The sequence below is a fragment of the Brassica napus genome, chromosome C3 (assembly GCF_020379485.1).
Source record: "Brassica napus cultivar Da-Ae chromosome C3, Da-Ae, whole genome shotgun sequence".
Classification (NCBI taxonomy): domain Eukaryota; kingdom Viridiplantae; phylum Streptophyta; class Magnoliopsida; order Brassicales; family Brassicaceae; genus Brassica; species Brassica napus.
The window spans coordinates 62,260,268-62,279,047 of record NC_063446.1 but is presented as its reverse complement, the minus strand read 5'-3'; the positions used below and the strand labels follow the sequence as shown (position 1 = coordinate 62,279,047).

The window sequence follows — 18,780 nt, the reverse complement described above, 5'->3', positions numbered from 1 at the left end:
GACAACACTTCACGAATTATGTCTAGTAGTAGAAAAGGGAGACTTTTGTCTCCAAGAGTGACGTGTGTGAGAAGTATGCGTGCTAGAGACTTTTATCCTATGTGATTTTTTTTTTCTGACGCTGATTGTATTAAAATTTCTTAAGAAGAGTACAGAGACCTCCAAAAAACAACACACACTTCAAAACAGAGGATTGGGAGGAGAAGTAGTAAAGTGGTTCAAGTACAAGTAGAGAGCACGAAAACCACACAGAAATAAAAAAAGATGGAAAATTTACATTTGCCTTAAAAAGTTTTGGTAAGGAAGACTCAAAACGACGTGATTTATTTGTTTCCATGACAAAGACAAGTTAGTGAGAAATAAAAAAAAAATATAGCATTACAGATAACCACACACACACCAGTTTAGAATGCATTTTAAGTTTAAAATCAAATACTACCAAAAGACATTTATTACAAAATTATGTATTGAAAAGTACGTTGGGAGAACTCACACACACATACGTAGGTTTCACAAGCACTTAAAGAGAGATTGTGTCCTAGGGGGCACTTCTAGTGACTATCTTGGAATTGCTTTCGGCAGAACTTTTACATGAACCAGTTGTATATGCCTTGAGAGAAGATATGTCCTATCACCAATCCGCAGAACACACCAGGTCCATAAGCTATCGCCGCTGCTATCCAACTAATCACTTGTTCTTCTGGCTCAGATAAATCCTCAGATTCTTGTGGTGTAGGATTAGGGAAATGAGTTTTTCCACATATATCTTCGAGGCCGTAGAGCTTGGGGTTGTCCATGAATGACGAACAATTTTGTCTTTGAAACTGTGTGCTTCGTGGTATTGGACCTTCGAGATTATTATGGGAGAAGTTTATGATTGACAAAAAAGAGAGTCTGACAAGATTTAGAGGAATTTGACCTGAAAGCTGATTCCGAGATAGGTCTAGTTCCTCAAGATTTGTCAGATTTGCCAATGATTGAGGAATATGGTTTGAGAATCTGTTACTTGACAAGTTGAGAAGACGCAATCCCTTCAATAATCCAATGGATTTTGGGATCTTTCCTGAAAAGTTGTTTCCTGAAAAGTCGATAGCTCCAAAGTCTGTCCGGATCAGCTCAAATAACGTATCGACTCCTTTATTTACTATCTCCATGGAATAACGGAAGGGATCATCAAAGAGGTCATATCCCATGTACATGCTATGGCCTTGAAATTCTTCGGCTAACATGATCATTTCAAGCCAGTTGGAAAAATAGAATGGTGGCAGAGTTCCATTGAAGTGATTATGTGATATATCGATGACTCTTAAACTTTGAAAAGCAATGGACACATGAGGATCATACAAAGGCCCATAGAATTCATTTGACCGTAGGATCAAGACATTTAATGACGAAAGAGAAAATGGAAACTTGTCCTTGATCTTGTTGTTTTGCACATTTAAAAACACCAACATAGGACAGTCGAACAATGATTCTGGAAGTTTGCCCTCCAACTGGTTGTAGCTGATGTCAAGCGACGCTAAGTTGGTAGCATTGACAAATATTTTCGAAGGAAGAATTCCACTGAAATTGTTCTTCTTTAGATTCAGTGATGTGAGACCAGCAACGGTATTCCTAAAACATTGAGGGATGGAGCCGCTAAAGCTATTGTTGGACAAATCTAATAGTGTTGACGGTCTAAGCTTGCATATCCAATGGGGTAATGGTCCTCGAAAAACATTCGAACTAAGATCCAATGTCACGGAATATGATAAATCAGAAACTTCCAATGGTTTTTCAAAACGGTTGAAGGAGTTGTGAGAAAGTATCAACGTCGGCACATGCCATAACCAACCTGATATTTTTCTTTCCAACTTATTGTAAGAAAGATCAAGAGTCCCGAGAATTAATGAATTTAATCTGGGAATTGACCCAATAAAATTGTTGTGGCTAAGATTGAGAAGGATGAGGTTGACTAACTTTGATATAAATATGGGGATTGGCTCAATGAAATTGTTGTGGCTTAGATCTAGAGAATCAAGGTTGACCAGCTTACATAAAGATCTGGGGATTGGTCCAATGAGATTGTTGTCACTAAGATCTAACCTATATAGATAAGGAAAAATTGATATGGATTTGGGGATTGGTCCAGTGAAATTGTTGTGATCAAGGTATAGAATCTGAAGCTTAGATGACGAAGATATATTCTTAAATTCTACAGGTCCCTTGAAATTGTTTCCCCACAAATCAGCCCTTGTTAACGAAGGAATCATGAACAAGGATGTAGGAAAAGGCCCAAAAAATGAGTTTCCACCCACACCGAAATACTCTAAGCTACGGAATCTACTCATGTCAGGCCAAAGCTTGGATTTAAAAAGATTAGAGCTAATGTCTAACGAGGACAAACTGGTGGTTAAATTTAGTAGTACAAGAGGGAATTCACCCGTGAATTGATTATTTGAGAGGTCTAAAAGGGAGAGTTTTGTAAAGTTGGCAAATGAAGCAGGAATATATCTCTTGAAGTTGTTAGAGTCAAGATATAGAAATTCTAGTTGAGTTAGGTTTCCTACTGAAGAGGGAATCTCTCCATACAGATAGCAAGCTATAAGAGTTAGGCTACGAAGATGTTGGAGTTTGAAAAGACTACTGTTTGGTTTCAAAGATTTGTTGAGAGGGATGTCATAAAGGTAAAGTGAAATCACTTTGCCAGATTTAGCATCACATGTGACTCCCTCCCAAACACAGCAATCACGATTGTTATTCCATGAACTTAAATATGGACCTGAGTTGGATTCATTTACCCGAAACTCGTGTTTGAACTCAAGAAGGGCATCTCTCTGATCATGACAGCAATAGTGGTGAACAGGAGAAGCAAGAGTGTGTAAAACGAGGAAAACCAAGAAGAAGAAATATAAGGTAACAACACTAGAAAACCAATAAGAGTGGCTTGAAATCATCTTTACCCTCTCTTTTTTTTTTTCTTGTGTTTGTGATAGATTTTTACGATTATAGCTCTTTTAAATAGGAAAACAAAAAAAAATCATTTGTCTTGACTTTAGCAAGTCTTGCGGCAAGTCGTCGGATGATTTTGGCCAAGTCTTCCAATCTCATTGATTTAGACCACTTGCCTCAAAATTTTCCCCATAGATCGAATCCGTGATTGATTGACTAAAGTCGTCGGATTTGGTTGACTGATTGACTTTTACCCGAAAGATTTCAAAATTTCCACATACGTTAATTTTTCTTTTTCTGTCGGCAGTTGCATACCAGTGACTTATACAGCTATAGCTTCGTATCTTGATGGTGAAGTTGATCAATCACTAAGGCTTTAATTGGTGACAATTTATTTGAATGAAAAAAGGAATAAAATGATGAATGAAATTTCAGCTGAGGAAATAAATAAACATAAATATATGAATTTATGTTCAATATGTTCCTCATCAATGGAGGAATTTTTGCTTTATAATTTTTTTCATTCATTAGGAAATTAGAGGAATAGTGTCGGATCCACATATCTCTAATTTGACAAAAATTTCAACATAAATGGCATAAAATTTGAGAAATAAAAATTTCACCATTATTTTCCTCTAAAAGTGTGGTTACCGATTGAATCTTAAGCTATAGTCTGTAACAAGATTTGTTCATCTGATAATTATTCAGAAATACCATAGTCTTATTATTATTATTTTTGAATAAATGTTAAATTTATTCATCTCAAAACTTTTTTACAATAAATATATCTTTAGTATAAAGAAAACGAAAGAATCAAGAGAAATTAAGTTCTATATACCTAGAAAAACATATAATCAGGTAAATACCTTATTCAGTATTGATAATTTTAAAATCTAAAACTACACATGCCCAAACCATCAACTTTCTTCTTTCTTTCACCTTAAAGTCTTTTGTTCACACAATAATCTTCCTTCTCCATCTCTCGTATCTCTCCAAAATAAATAAACACAAGAGAAAAATGAGAGAGACCACTAAGGCACTAACATTTGAGAAAGTATCGCGAGTTAATTTCTCTGATTTGTATTATAACTCGTTTGACATTCATTGCTTTCGTTCGTAAGTTGGAACTCTAATATTCTCTTTGTTTTCACAAATACCAGTTTCTCCAATTATTTGAACTCAAAATTTTCTCTATCTTAACATTCATATTCGTTTGTAGGTGGAAGGCTCGAGCTCCCAAGCGTATGTTTATTGCCGGAGAAGAACTGGTATGAGAGAAGATTAACTCCTAACTCAAAGCAAAAATGGATTGAATCAATTATCTCACCACGAACCGATGAGATTGAATTTCTGCAGAACTTGATGTTTGGAAAGGTTATATATTTATCAGAGAATCCATCATTCTCCTTAAGATTCAGTCAATATATCATAGTTCAGACTCTCAGAGTGAAGAAAAAATACGAGATGTGGTTTTGGTTGATGGAAATCCGGTGAGAATGTCCCAGCACACGACAGAGAAATAGAAGAAGAGTGTAAGGTACTTAATCTAATAGCTGGTATTTTACATCTTACATGCTAACCATTGCCCAAAACTGCTATTCATGGCATCACTGGCTGTCTCTATAGAAAATTGTTTCAATGGTCGGTATCATTCCTAGTATAGGTTAACTTTAATTTTAACATAGCTGCAACGGCTGCTGCTATCATTCATAATAGACGCTAACTATGTGCCTTGCATTATTTTCTCGTTAGCCTGTAAATATTTTTATTTTACGCTACCTATATGCCTCACATTGATATTATTGGGTGTTAGTATTTATATTAGCCGTTATCTATGCAAGTTAACAGTTACACTAAATATTTTCAGGCCAAATTTGTATCCATCATCGAAAACACAACATTCAGTGACCAAGACTCCTCTTGGGATGACGAGGCTGTTGACAACATGCTGTGCATAATAGGGAAGGACATGCATTCAAGAAATCCATGTTTGTTGGGTTAATGTTGTTGATTTGTTTTGCTTGAGGAACGAGAAGAAACTAAAAGAAAAAGATGCAAGAGAGAAGAAGGAGAGAGACCAGTAACATTTGACAAAGTATTGCAGGTTAATTTATGTGATTTGTATTATAATTCGTCTGATGTGTTATAAAACATGTTGACACTTTTAAAAATGGTCAATAAGATGTTAATAAAATAGTTGGCTTTACCTGATACTTAGCTTGTTAGATGTTACAAAATAGTTTACCGGTCTAACTTAATCAACATCTTTTTGACTACTACATTCTTAAATGTTAATTATTATTGTGTCATATATAAACTAATAAACTACATCTAAAATTGTGTTGTACACCTTAAATAACATATTACAATGAGGTCACTACTTTTGTTACTTGTTAGTTATATTTTTCTAATAAAAAAAGTTTATTCACTAACAACTCATATGATCCATAATTTAGTAATGTCATTGTTACCATTACATGATAACTACATCATTATCTGTTAACTTATATATTATTTAACGTTAACATTTTCGTTAAAGCTTAACATTAAAGCTTAACATAAAATGTTAACATTATATGTTATATGGTAAATACGATATTAGTTTTATGTCATTGTTAACATTACATGATAAGTGCTGAAGTGCATCATTATCCGTTTAACTTGTATATTATTTAATGTTAACATCTTAGGGGAAAGCTTAACATTAAAGCTTAACGTTAAATATTTTACAATAAACCTTAACATTAAACATCCTCTGTTAACATACAATAATATACGTTTGAGTTTCCTATTGTTTTTTTTTCTATTTGTAGATTATCGATTCATACAACCAATCACAATCTTTAATTTATCAGTGGGAGATTCATAAATTGAGAAAAAAAAACTTTTTGGCATATCTGAGAGTTGATTGTTAATGACGAGTATGAATTGAATATGAGAAGATTAATGTTGGATTTGAGTTGAAAACCATCAATGAGAAAATTAATTGTGTGTTTGAGGAAACACTTTATACTTTAGTAAATGTGGAGAAGCGATCTATTTTTTAGAGGAAAGATTAAAAAAAGATATATGACGGAGATGGAAATTTGGGAAAGAAAGAGAAAGAAACTCAGGGAAAGAGAGAGAAAGATGATGAATGTTTAGGGTAAGGGCAAAACCGTCAACGGAGACCAAAAATGTATGGGGTATGATGGTTTCTGAGCGCGTAGGGTATTTTGCTAATATTGCATTCGATTTTGTATTTCCAGCCAATTGTCTCTAGAATCAACAAAGAGAAAGAATTATTTCATTTTTATCCCCTATATATTAATCTTAAAGCATTACAACATGTTTTCGTAGCCATGTGTCATCAAGAAAATAATTCTTAGAATCTTTAGAAAAATAAGTTGGTTCATATAAATATATATTATACTTTTTATTAAACTAACTATACAATTGATTAGTAGTGTACAAAAGAATATTTTTTCTTTCCTTAAATAAAAACTACAGAATTACCTAATATGATTAACATATATATGACAATTAATGATAATGAATAATACATATTTGATAAAAAAAATTGTATCCCTTCTCTTTTTTGTTTAATTTTATATTATTAAAAAAAGTTAAACAATCACATTAAGCATATAATAAAAAAACTTAAATTTTTTCTTATATGTTATATTTTGTATTCTTAAAACGACCATAAATTACTAAAAATGGTAAAAGTCCCACATTGAAAATTTTGTGATCAATGGTTTAACTTTTTTTTGTTTAAGCAAGATACAAATGATCATAAATCGTATGAATATGAAGTCTCATATATAGATATTCATATTATATATATATATATTAATATTATGTAAATTAAATTATATACTATATAAAAATATAAAAATATGTTTTTTCAAAATTTGCAGTAAAACATTATTAAGAATTTAATATTTTAATTTTGAAATTTGTATAAAAAAATCTCACATTAAAAGTGTTGTGATTAATGGTTTAAATTTTTGTAACAGCAAATATACAAATGTTAATAAAATAATATGAGTAGGAAGTATCAATAATATCTATATATATATCTATGTCAATATCACTAAAGTTTAATTATATACTATATAAAATAAACAAAATGATTGTTTTGATTTTATTTACTAAAAACGTGATTGTAAATTAATAAAAAAGTATTACTTTTGATTTATGTGCTTACTCTAATGTATATACTTCCCTATACTTTTATGTATACAAATTATTTTTTTAATAGGTGGTTTCTAATATATTATTTGATCCTGACAATTGTACAAATACACTTGTTCAAATCGAAATGATTTTTAATATTTGAATATATATATATATATATATATATATATATTCATTCAGATCAAATAATTTAGTCTTGATTTTTATTCCTAAAAAGATTTTAATGAAATATCATGACAAAATTCCAATCACATCTTTTTGAGTTTGTTTGAAGAATGAGATATTTGATCATTCGTTTAATATTTGTTTCTCCTTTATACCCAATCTAGCTATTATAATTGTAACAATGAAAGATATGAACTCTTTATTATAAGTTTTTTGGTTTATCATTTAATACATCAAACATTTCTTAGTTTATAAATAGTTTACATATACTAGAATGGTAAACTATTATATATATATATATATATATATATATATATATATATATATATATATTATCGGTATACTCTTAAGTAACTAAATCTCAAAAAAATAGGTTAATAAAATAAGTAATTTGTTTTATTCTTCTAGAATTAGATGATTTTCAGACCGAACTGGTGAATAAATACTAGACATACATTTATATTTTGAGTTTGCATTTATATTTTATAACATGTTTGATATATTAGATTTGATCACTAACCTATGAATAGAGTTTTCCGTTGATTTTCTTCAAAAATTTGATTCTTAGATATGTATCTGGAGCGCAATTAATTATTACAGATGTTCATCTCTTTTAAATTGACACTTATGTAATTCACCGAATTCATAGAAAAAGTTAAAAAAAACTCAGATCAATGAAACAGAAACGAGAACGAAGACACAATTTTATAGAGGTAGAAAATAAAATAACTTATGGAGAGTCAATTGTAAACAAATCGAGAACAAAAAACCTAATCATCTTTCGTCATTTTACAATCAATGTTGCTTATCTGGTTTTGGTGATTTATGTCAGCCACAAAACTTAGTTTCCTTTTGTGCATATAAATTTTTAAAAATAAGTAAAATAAACTATAATACGTTAACTCTTCAACAACGATGATACACTTAAAAGACCAACATTTGTATTTGTCATATTACAATCGATAAAGATTGTAGTGTTGCAAAATGTCAAAGCCATTTACCGAACAAACATTAGTATAAAAAATTATCCCGCGCATGCGCGCGGATTATCATCTAGTTTCTCATTAATCTTCTTTTCATTTTCATTTCTTAGGTTTTTTAGTTCTTAAATCTTAAAACCACAAAGAGAAAGAGTTATTTATAAACAAGGAAACAAAAAAGTATAAACAGGGACACGTAAGAAACCAAAGAAACGCTTTATTTCAACACTAAAAACTACAAACTCAACGAATTATAACTATAACTATCATTAACCAATCATAAATAGATTGTTTAGCAAGTTATGCAAGATTAAAGCGAATAATGGTATCAATACCGTCTTCTCCGTCTCATCCTCTTCTGCCGACGCAACCACCGTCATCTTTGATCTGAATTAAGTAGCCTATTATTACCACCAATGATACTAAGTTACTAACTACCATCAGGTGAGACACATCGTCTAACTTGTCGACCATTTCAGTCAGAACCGTGCCTAGTGAAGGTAATTTGAAACATTCGCTTATGTTAAATCAAATTTTATAAATATTTATAGGGCATCTATCTATCTCTATCTCTATAATAATAAATGAGAGTCGCCTCTCTCCACAACCCTTATGCATAGGACATTTTATGACAGCTGGCAGCTACTCATTCTTCAATTCTCCTTTTATCATTACACGGACTAATTATAAAATGTCAACGATGGGTTCTGTTTGTCCTGACTAAATTGGCCCATACAAGTATGACTTCAGTTAGACCTAGAGCTTTAGTCGACGGTATAAACAAATCTGAACCTTAACGATCCCGTTTCCTTTTTCCGGCGATGAAACGATCAGCCGTTATTACATTCAATCCTTCCAGCCCGCTAATCCCACTGCCAGTATATATGCTAGACCTTTAGATTTGCCTTTTCAATCTCTCTTCTTCTTCCGATTCATCTTTGCTTTCTCTTCTTTTATTCATGGCTGCTCTCAGGGGTTATTGGATGATAGAGAAAAATACATGTTCATATCAGTTGAAGAGATGAATCTGGTTGCAGATTACATCAAACATCAAGGAAGACTTAGTATCTCGCATCTATCCAACAGCTGCCTGTAGACCATGACATCAGCTTTTTTCTATTGCTACCAGTTGTAAATACAGAGGACCTACATATCTTACGAATGGTTGCTGGATCTATTGCTATTGGTATGGATTACATATTTCACTATATCTCACTAAAATTATGACATGTCCCTGCCATTTAAAGTCAATCTCAGTGAGTTTTTTCAGTGTCTGGACTTATAGAGGATGATAGCTTGGGCTCACTTACACATTCATAACTACGATCCTATTTTTTTCATCGGGTCCGGGTAGAGACCAAAGGTCTTGAGCGACCGATCCGGAATTACAGAGCAATACTGCAGGTTGGTGCAACATCATCAAAACATTTAAAGCATATTAGTGTTTTCACCGCATTAAGAAGTTGAATGGGTTTTTTAATCGCTAAAGTTTTGTTCCAAATCTAAAAATTTCATAGAAACTCTACAATCCATCTAGATAACTAACATAAAACTCCTAAAATCGCAAAAACCAGAGGTTTTTCTTCAAAACAGACTGAGAGTGATCGGGGAACTATGGAGACTCCTCCGGCTGAGCTGTAAATTAGTGTTGCAGATACAGTAGGAATAACACAGATGATTCAGCTGAGTTCAGAATTTTATTTAGAAAGAAGCGTTAATAAAGCCCACAGTCAGATTCTTTCCAGCCCAGAATTAGTTTCTCACGCTGAAAGACAACTTAAGGAAACCATTCATGAAGTTCTCCACAAATTGTAAGAAACGAGGAAATGATGGAAGTTTTCGCATTGTGAGTTTAGAAAGATAAGATATTTTGGGTTTTAGTTTTTCTTACGTCCAATGATACTAACGTTTCTTCTTCTTCTTCTTTTTCATGATAGCTAAGCAATAGGCATATGTGTCCTGGAAGCATTAAAAGGAGAGATAAAGCTTAAACTCTAATGGAACTACGGCAGACACGGAACAGAGTTGCTCTGTAACAACCTTCATGGGGATATCTACGAACGAGTGATAAACGGGACATGAGGCGCCTTTCACTGTCAGATTCACACCTGGATACTAAAAGCTGTCTGTGTTATTCTTATGTTGAAAAAATAATCGAATTTTTTTACCCATTTTCCATAACCCTATTGTATGATTCCACTTTTTTAGTTTTGACATACAAGTAATTTTTGAATGATAGAACAAGGGTGAGTCACATTTTGAAAATTCTACTCTGTTCGGTAAATTGGATGTTACATATATAGTAAAACAGATGATAAATATTTTGGTTTATATCTCGGTTTCATTTTAGGCAAAAAAAAAAAATGAAAAAAGTCTTATGATATCTGGTTTTCTAAAGCCATAACAAAACAGCTCATTTATTTATCCAGCGAAGACAAAAATTAAAACAATTATGGAAGCACCCTAGCCTACTAATTAAGGTTTAAAGGCTTCTATATCCAGGTATAGGGTTCGAATCATAGACTATGCAATTTATTGCGGATTATAGGAAATCCAGGTTTCAAGTTCTGGAGATAGCGATTTATTAAACAATTATGTAGACTACGGAAAAAAGGCTTACAAGAGATCTTCAACATAGTGCAAGTAAATCTGGTCACTGGTCAGACGTGGATCTTCAGGACGGCTCAGGTGATGCAGTTAGGCGTAGGTCTTCATAAGGCAGGTAGTATTGTCGGTCGTCGAATCGTCTATGTAATATTTCTCATATCATAATTGTAAGATCATAATAAATCAGCATTAAAAAAAAAAAATTAAAACATAAGTGGATTTGTGAGAAATTATTGCTAACAAATAAACTATGAGAATGAGCATATAATGATGATTTCATTTATTTGTGACAATGTGCTTATACACGAAAAAAAAAAACTCTTTACAAACAATCAAATTATAAGGATTGATTAATTTTATTTATTTTATTTAGTGGTAAATTTTAAATTGTTTTGCAATTTAGATATGTGAAAATAGAAAACTATGTTAAATTGCAATATGTTTTTAGTTTTGATTAACTTAAATATGTTATCTTTTATCTTTTATATATTTTAGTTGATGAACGCTAAATTTTCTTTCAAGTTGTATGCATGATATAATACAAACAACAACAACAATGAAGCCGTGATTAAGACCCACCTGCTGGTGGCAGTCTTTATCTTTTAGATTGCTCTTTTGTACGCTGCAATGAGTCTGCAAACTCATATATGGTGTTCAAAACAAAAAAAAAAAACCCTGCAAACTCATATATGGTGTGAACTGTGAAGCATGGAAGTGATACTGATGCCTTACTAAGAGAACTAGGTAGCTTCTCTTCAATTCTTTGTTTCTACTAAGCTGGTTTGGTTTTGTGTATTTGTGCTTCCCCTTTCTTCTCTTAAACTCTGTTTTGTTTCTATTTAAAGGTTTTTGTTTTGTTTATTACATAAGCGCTTCACCTTTCTTTTCTTAAACTCTGCTCTGTGTTTAATGATTTGCTTCTGAGAAATTTCAACCTCTCTATTCTTCCTAATGTACGCATAACAGAACCCCTCTTCCAAAAGTTCGATGTTATTGATGTTTCTAGAGAAGATGTTACACGGTTTTTCAAAAAAAAAAAAAAAGAGAAGATGTTACACGTCATATTCCTTAAAAAATATTATTGTTATCTTCACCTTTTAAAATATATTACAATAATAATTATGCGGATAAACTTAAAAATAGTAAATACTAATAATGTAAATCTACAATAAAGATTTATTAGTTTCCCTACAATTTTTTTTCTTTCTAAAATAGCATTATAAACACATTAGTCCCATTTCTACTGCCATATATAAAAATGGTCATATGCGACAAAAAGCATAATAAAAGTTTAAAATTAAAATTTCACAAAATATATTACACACTAAATAAAAATCAAAACACATTAAAATATACAATTGTTAAGTAAAATAAATATAACTCTTCCGTGCAAAGCGCAGACAAACCACTAGTATTTATATATTTTACTTTATGCATACATAAACAAACTTCCGATTGCTTCTTAGCTTGATTACATATATGAGTGAATCACTGGAAATGTTCTCCATTGTATTGGCTTGGCTTGTCTAGGGACTTAATATATCTGTATGATTTCATTTAACAATCAACAGATAGAAAAAGTGTATTCACTTGATTTGGCCAAGCTTGTTTGATTATGCATGTGAGTGTAAAGCATATTTTTGTCTGTGAACTTGATTTGAATGATGAGATAACTATCTAATCTGCAACCTCTTTTGGAGGTTTTGTTTAATTGTGCTTAATGATAATTAGTCTTGTGACTAATATGTTTTTCTTTTCGTCTATTGTCTGAAAAATGAAATAAGGCAACACTTTCAACCTTTTGCCCCAAAAAGAAGCAGAAAGGATAGTAAATGATGAACATAAGAATGTAACTTGTTGGGAGAGGGGGGAACAGAAATTGTTAACCTAAATTAAGGCCACAAATTTAAATCTTAATTGTCTTTTTCTTCTCGTAAATAAAGGCCATTGAAAGTGGCGAGTCTGGTGACCTATTTTATGAGAACTAGGGGTGGACACGGAACAAGTAATTACTATTTTAGCTATACGTATTACCTGATTTGCCCCGTATAAATATTGTAAATTATGATTTATTACTCGACTTGTTTGAAGCAAGTACTTAATCTTTCAAATATTCGTCCCGAAAAGTAATGCTTTCAAATATTAAGTAATTGGTAAGAAATTAGGGCATATTGTAGGGTGATTCACGAAGACATCAATAGAAAAACATGTGGTTTGTCAAGCACTGGCTAAGGTTTAAGGATGTTTAGATTGTGATGCTAGTGATTTTACAGCGAGAGATTGAGGATGAAGTAGGTGTTTAATGTTGGGGATACTTAATCTTGAAAGTCATTTTTCTGTTTAGAGCATGACAGATTTTTTTTCTCAGGCTTTACAGATTTGTGGTTTTGTGTTCGTGTTTTCCTTCCATCTCCGGGTAAAAAAAAACTTCTACCAAAAAAAATTCCATATTTAAGAAAATAGAAGAATCTAACCTAGATTCCGACTACAAAAACCTATAAAAAGACTCTAAATCCTAGAAGAGAGGGATCGACTAATACATACTTTGACTATAGCAGCTGGTAGCTAGAACTAGAGTTTCCGGACCAATACATTGTACTCATGCTCTATTGATCAATAAAACATTATTTTTGATTATTCTTCTTGTTTTATTTCACTACTTCATGTTTTTGTAGTATCACGATAACCATATTTTATTCTACCCTAACAGTTTAGCGCTAGAAGGAGGAGGATAACCAGGACTACGTGAAGATGACCGAAAGTGAGAATATTTTTTCTATTGATGTCCAGCTTGAAGCCTTGCAAAAACAAATCACTGAGATTAATTTTTGCCCAAAAAAGGAATAGCATCTTGTGATTAATCCCAAAATCATCTCAGAGATACAGACCTTTAAAGAAAAGATGGAAGAATACTCTAAGCAGTTGGAGAAGAGCATACATAAGTTATTACAGCTTGAAGCCGAGAACTTAGTTCTCTGAGAAGAAAAATTAAGCCATCAACACTATGGGAAAGAAATGACGAAAGTTTCAAACCCGCATTAGACCTATGCAACCTTTGGATACTTTGGCTGAAGGAGACAACACGACTCAATGGACACTATTATAGAATGAAGAACAGACTGAAGGAACCAGTATCACAAATATAAATCATGTTAACTCGACCGGAGATGGCGATAACTCTGACACAGATATGGATATCAAGATGCACAGCTGCGGCCAAGAAATCGACAAAATGGCTTATCTGAAAGAATTATTCTCTAAGAAATTCAAAGCGGTCTGATCACTTATAGAAAAACTTCATGGTGTCGCTCCTCCAATCAAGAGAAGTGCTCCAGCTTCCTACGCAGACACTTTTCACAGACGAGATCACCCTGATCGAGATTGCCAAGAAAGTTCTTTTTTTCCGAATATGAGAATGTATGAAGAAACTGGTGACCCAGACAATCATGTGGCCTAGTACAAATATCAAATGATAAATACATCTAATTTTTATGAGGCTCAAAGTTCTTGTTTATGATTCTATAATAATTAAGTCATCAAAAAAGGTGTTAGACATTAAACTCTGCAATCATCATATGACATTTCCCCGTACATTAGCCTCACTCGATCGATATCACAAATCACTTTCCGACAGATTACTCATCTTTCTACAATTCCAGTTCAAGCACACTTAACTTTAGAGCTTTTTCTGTACAAGTCACCAAAAAATAAATGCACGTTGATGACATAGATAGCAAAATCAATTCTTTTAGACCTTTCAACATATACCATAAACAATGATTTACAAAGTTATTAACTAAGAGAGAGAATCCAGAGAGTACACTATGAGACCAATGTTTTTCTTACAGTGCCAATGCTCAAAAGGGTTCCATTTAAAGCACACTCGAAGACCATCATCCTATTAAAAGGGTCACCTTCTTCAAGTATCCAATCAGATTCAAAAAGTTCTTATGGTTGATCCTCGAGAGTGTCTCAATCTAGAAGAAGACATACACTAACTCCATTTCGAAAAGGATAGTTATATAATGGTAAGACATTTAAGTTGATGAGTGATTATCCTTTCTAAGATAATGCCATTTCCATGGCTCTGGTCCATTCTTTAAATTCAGAAATCACAGTTGAGGCCACAACTATCTCAACACCACTTGACAAAGTTCCTTCATACAAAGTGTAAACATCAAAGGCCTCGATGATATTGCTGAAAATCCTCACACACTGTTTCTAGCTCAGTCAGGTTCAGATTTGGTACCCGTATGACATTTTCATAATGTTCTCATTTTCAAATGTTAACATCCTTATATAAAACATAAATGAAGATGCAATCCAGAATTTGTAGATGTCAATAGTCTGCCTTGACCAAGCCGTGATGAAGTCATTGATGCTTGACTGCATTAGTCGTTAATACATAAGGCATGAAGTGTGGGAGTACCACGTGGATGCAAAATGCTGATCTGGAGAAGGATAAACTTGAGGTTTTTGCCTTGACGAAGTTGTTAACGCATGCGGCGCTAGGCAATGTTCCAGGAGGCATGCAAGGTACCTTGAGTCTAGCAAATCAGTGAGTCTATCTTTGATTTGAGAAGCAAGCTGGTGTGTATTTATAGGAAATTTTGAAAGGTTTTACGACCAATTAGCTTCGGTTCCTTCCTCGTAAATAAAAAAGCGGGTCTCGCTAATTCCTCGTAAGTGAACGAGGACATTACGAGGGAACCCAACACGGGCCTCGCGAGTTCCTCGTTAATTCTACATAAGCACAATTCGTCGTAAAGACCTCGTAATAGGAAAAAGCGGGCCTCGCTAATCCCTCGTTAATCAACGAGGACGTTACGTGGAAACAAAACGCGGGCCTCGCTAATTCCTCGTAAGGAAAACACGGGCCTCACTAGTTCCTCGTAAATATACGAGGAAATTACGACGATTACTAATTTCTTATATAAACACGCGAACTTCGCTCTCCCATTTCCTCTCCACTTCCTCTCTCTTTCGTAGCTATGGTACGTTCTCTCTCTATTTCCTATCTAATTTGATTAGTTTAGGGTAGATTAGGTGGTTAGTGTAGGGAATTTAGATAGGTTTACTGATTTTTTGTTAATTAGTGTTGATTATGTGGTTAATGTAGGGAATTTAGCTAGATTTATAGAATTTGTTATTTATAGAATTTGTTAATTACTGTTGATGTTAATTTTAAAAATTATTCTTTTTTCCAGACGATTCGAAAGAACAGACTTACTCCCCATTACAGACAGATGTTCGGTGAGCCTGGTAGTCGTTTAGACCCGTCGTCTTCTTCAGCTCTCGGTTCTTCGGGTCCGGAGACTGTCCCCGAGACTCAGCCTTCTCAGAGAGTTTCTCGGTCGCCTTCTTCTAGTGCACCATCGGTTCCTCCTGTGCCTCCTCCGATGGCTCCTCCGACGATGCCTCCTCCTGTGCCTCCTCCGATGCCCGTCGAGATTCATCCCGATTTGATGGTGCCTCCGAGTGCTCCTTACTCGCAGTACACTGTCGAGGACATTCTCAGTCAGCCAAGCAGAGAAGGTTTACCAGTCATAGACCCCGACCGACCGGACGGAACTTTGTGGTATGTTACATTAATTTTTTTTATTCTTTTAAAATTCTTTTATAACATTAATAAATAATTTATACTTTATATTTGTTTTTTTCAGGTTTGGGGTTGACGGATGTCTTGCATCGGACGTAACCGAGACGATGAAAGGTTATTTCTCCATGGCACATCCGAACTGGAAAAAGACGCCGATCTACGTCAGAAAGACGTGGTTCAAAATTTTCGCTGTAAGTTACTATTCATTAATTATATATACTTTAATTTTTTCATGATTTATATATATTTTTTAAACTAATTATTAATTTAATTCTTTTTTTACAGCAAAAATATCATTGGTCCATGGGGTCAATGAGAGGGTGAGGAAAGCGTTTTACGCGAAGGCAAAAGTTCGCTTGTTGGACACGATCTCCAACTGTCGGGATGACTGGATCGTAAAGGGGTATGAGCGTGGCAAACCCGCTGAGCTCACCACGGATGTGTGGGATGGCCTCTTCTGTTATTGGTGGGATCCTGAGTCCATTAGAATCGCTAAGTCTTGCTCTGCCTCCCGTAACACGGTAGATGAGCACGGCCACGGGCCGATGCTTCACTCTACGGGCCAAAAACCCCACACCGGTGTCTGTTTGGAAATGGTAATTAAATATTTTATCTAATTAATTTTTAATATATATATATATGTATATTCTAACTTTCTTAAATGTTTTTTAGGCGAAAGATACGGGACAACTCCCGTCTCTTATGCAACTTTACGAGAGGACCCACAAGAATAAGGCGGGCCAATTTCTAGATGGCAAGTCCGAGCAAATCTTCAACGACTTGGTTACTCAGGTTGACAACCGCCAGACCCAACTGACCCAGCAGTCCACCGACGGATTACCCGTCACCTTATCCACACTTGAAGTGGATAAGATTTACGAGGAGTTAATTTTTAAAAATTTTAATTTTATTTATTATTTATTTAATTTAACTTTAATTTTTTACTAACAATATTTATTTTTTTGTTTTTAAGGTTGTCCCTAAGAAAAATAGACGTACGTTGGGGATTGTTTCCGTCAACGATGTTCCGAGAGCGACATCGTCTTATGGTCAGACACGGGAAGATGAAGTCACTCAGCTGCATAGAGAGTCCGCTCTGTTGCGTAACGAGTTGGACTCGACACGATCTGCGTTCACAGCTCGTGTGGGTGGAGTCGAGGGCTTCTTGGACGTTATAGCGACCACAAATCCGGAATATGAGTCTTTGTTGAGGAACATGCGACGACAAAATCTCATTCCAGGCGAGTCATCATCCGACACACATGCCGAGGCGGATGTAGAGAGGAGGAGTGATGAATTCTACCGGGCGATGAACGACTCTTAGTTTTTTCGGCTGTTGTATTTATAAATTCAAAACTTATTTATATATAAAATATTTTCGTATTGATTTTGTTTTTAAATTTTAATTTTATTAATAAATTAAATAATTTCAATTATTTTTTTAATTATATTTTTAAATTCTGTAAAATAATAAAACGAAGTGAATTCGTAACTAATTTACGACTTATTTGCGTGGAAGTTTACGAGGATATGATGAGGAAGATTCAACGAGTACTTTACGAGGTATTATTTTCGAGGTATTTACGTGTACTTTACGAGGAAATACTTTCGAGAAAAATACGTGTAGTTTACGAGGAACTACTTTCGAGGTATTAACGTGGAAATATAGCGACATTCTTACGTAGAATATTTACGTGATCTTTACGACGAAATATGGTACTTCGTCTTTACGACGAAACGTTTTCCTCGCTAAGTTACGACGAATTGGCGAGGAAATATGTGTTACGACGAACGAGTAACGACGAAACGTGTTTCCTCGCTAATTCCTCGTAAACCCTCTTTTACGACGAAATCACGAGGAATATCGCCGTCGTTAAACTTATGTTTTCTTGTAGTGGGTGGTGGAGACCATGTGGATGTAAGTCGGTGAGCTGGATTAGGGTAAATTTGAGGAGTGAATTTATGCCTAGGGAAAAAGGCAAAAAGATAAATTTGGGTTAAGTGTATGCCTTGAAAAGGAATAAGTACAATTCCAAGAAAAATTAATTTGTATTTATTAATATGAAAGTTGTTCATATCCATGGTTTCTTTGTGTGATCTTTGGACTATGATTTTGGAAACATGGAGATCACTATTAAATAACAAGAGGTTGATGAGGAATCAACTAGACACTCGAGGCTGAATTTATAGAGCAAGAGTGAGAATCTCTTGGAAGTGTTCTTTGTATCATTTTGAGTCAGAGACTAACGTATCATGCGACGAGATATGTAAGCTAGGTAGCTTAGGATTCTTTTCAGTAGCAATTGTTAGGGAAATAAC

The 18,780-nt window shown here is 33.7% G+C and overlaps 1 protein-coding gene and 2 long non-coding RNA genes across 3 annotated transcripts; 2 read left to right on the top strand and 1 right to left on the bottom strand.

The window, feature by feature from the left end:
- Positions 1–302: 302 nt before the first annotated feature.
- LOC106397797 (receptor-like protein 31) lies at positions 303–2,985 on the bottom strand. The gene is made up of 2 exons (XM_048751283.1): positions 920–2,985; positions 303–847 (listed from the first exon to the last, which is right to left on the bottom strand). Exons 1-2 carry the CDS (start codon positions 2,934–2,936, stop codon positions 588–590), a joined length of 2,277 nt encoding a protein of 758 aa, XP_048607240.1. The 5' UTR covers positions 2,937–2,985; the 3' UTR covers positions 303–587.
- Positions 2,986–3,365: 380 nt separating this feature from the next.
- On the top strand, positions 3,366–5,144 carry LOC106400069. The gene is made up of 3 exons (XR_001280237.3): positions 3,366–4,047; positions 4,151–4,468; positions 4,799–5,144. It is a non-coding gene; the product is annotated as an uncharacterized LOC106400069 (long non-coding RNA).
- A 3,191-nt stretch (positions 5,145–8,335) lies between these two features.
- LOC106352079 lies at positions 8,336–10,509 on the top strand. Its single transcript, XR_001271508.3, has 4 exons — positions 8,336–9,441; positions 9,526–9,659; positions 9,830–10,101; positions 10,193–10,509. It is a non-coding gene; the product is annotated as an uncharacterized LOC106352079 (long non-coding RNA).
- Positions 10,510–18,780: the final 8,271 nt, after the last annotated feature.

What these genes read in the sequence shown, in the direction of transcription:
- LOC106397797 (XM_048751283.1), bottom strand. Translation starts at nt 2,936, where the DNA reads ATGATTTCAAGCCACTCTTATTGGTTTTCTAGTGTTGTTACCTTATAT. An exon ending in ATCTCGGAATCAGCTTTCAG is followed by an intron (nt 848 to 919) that starts GTCAAATTCCTC and finishes ATAATCTCGAAG; the next exon opens with GTCCAATACCACGAAGCACA.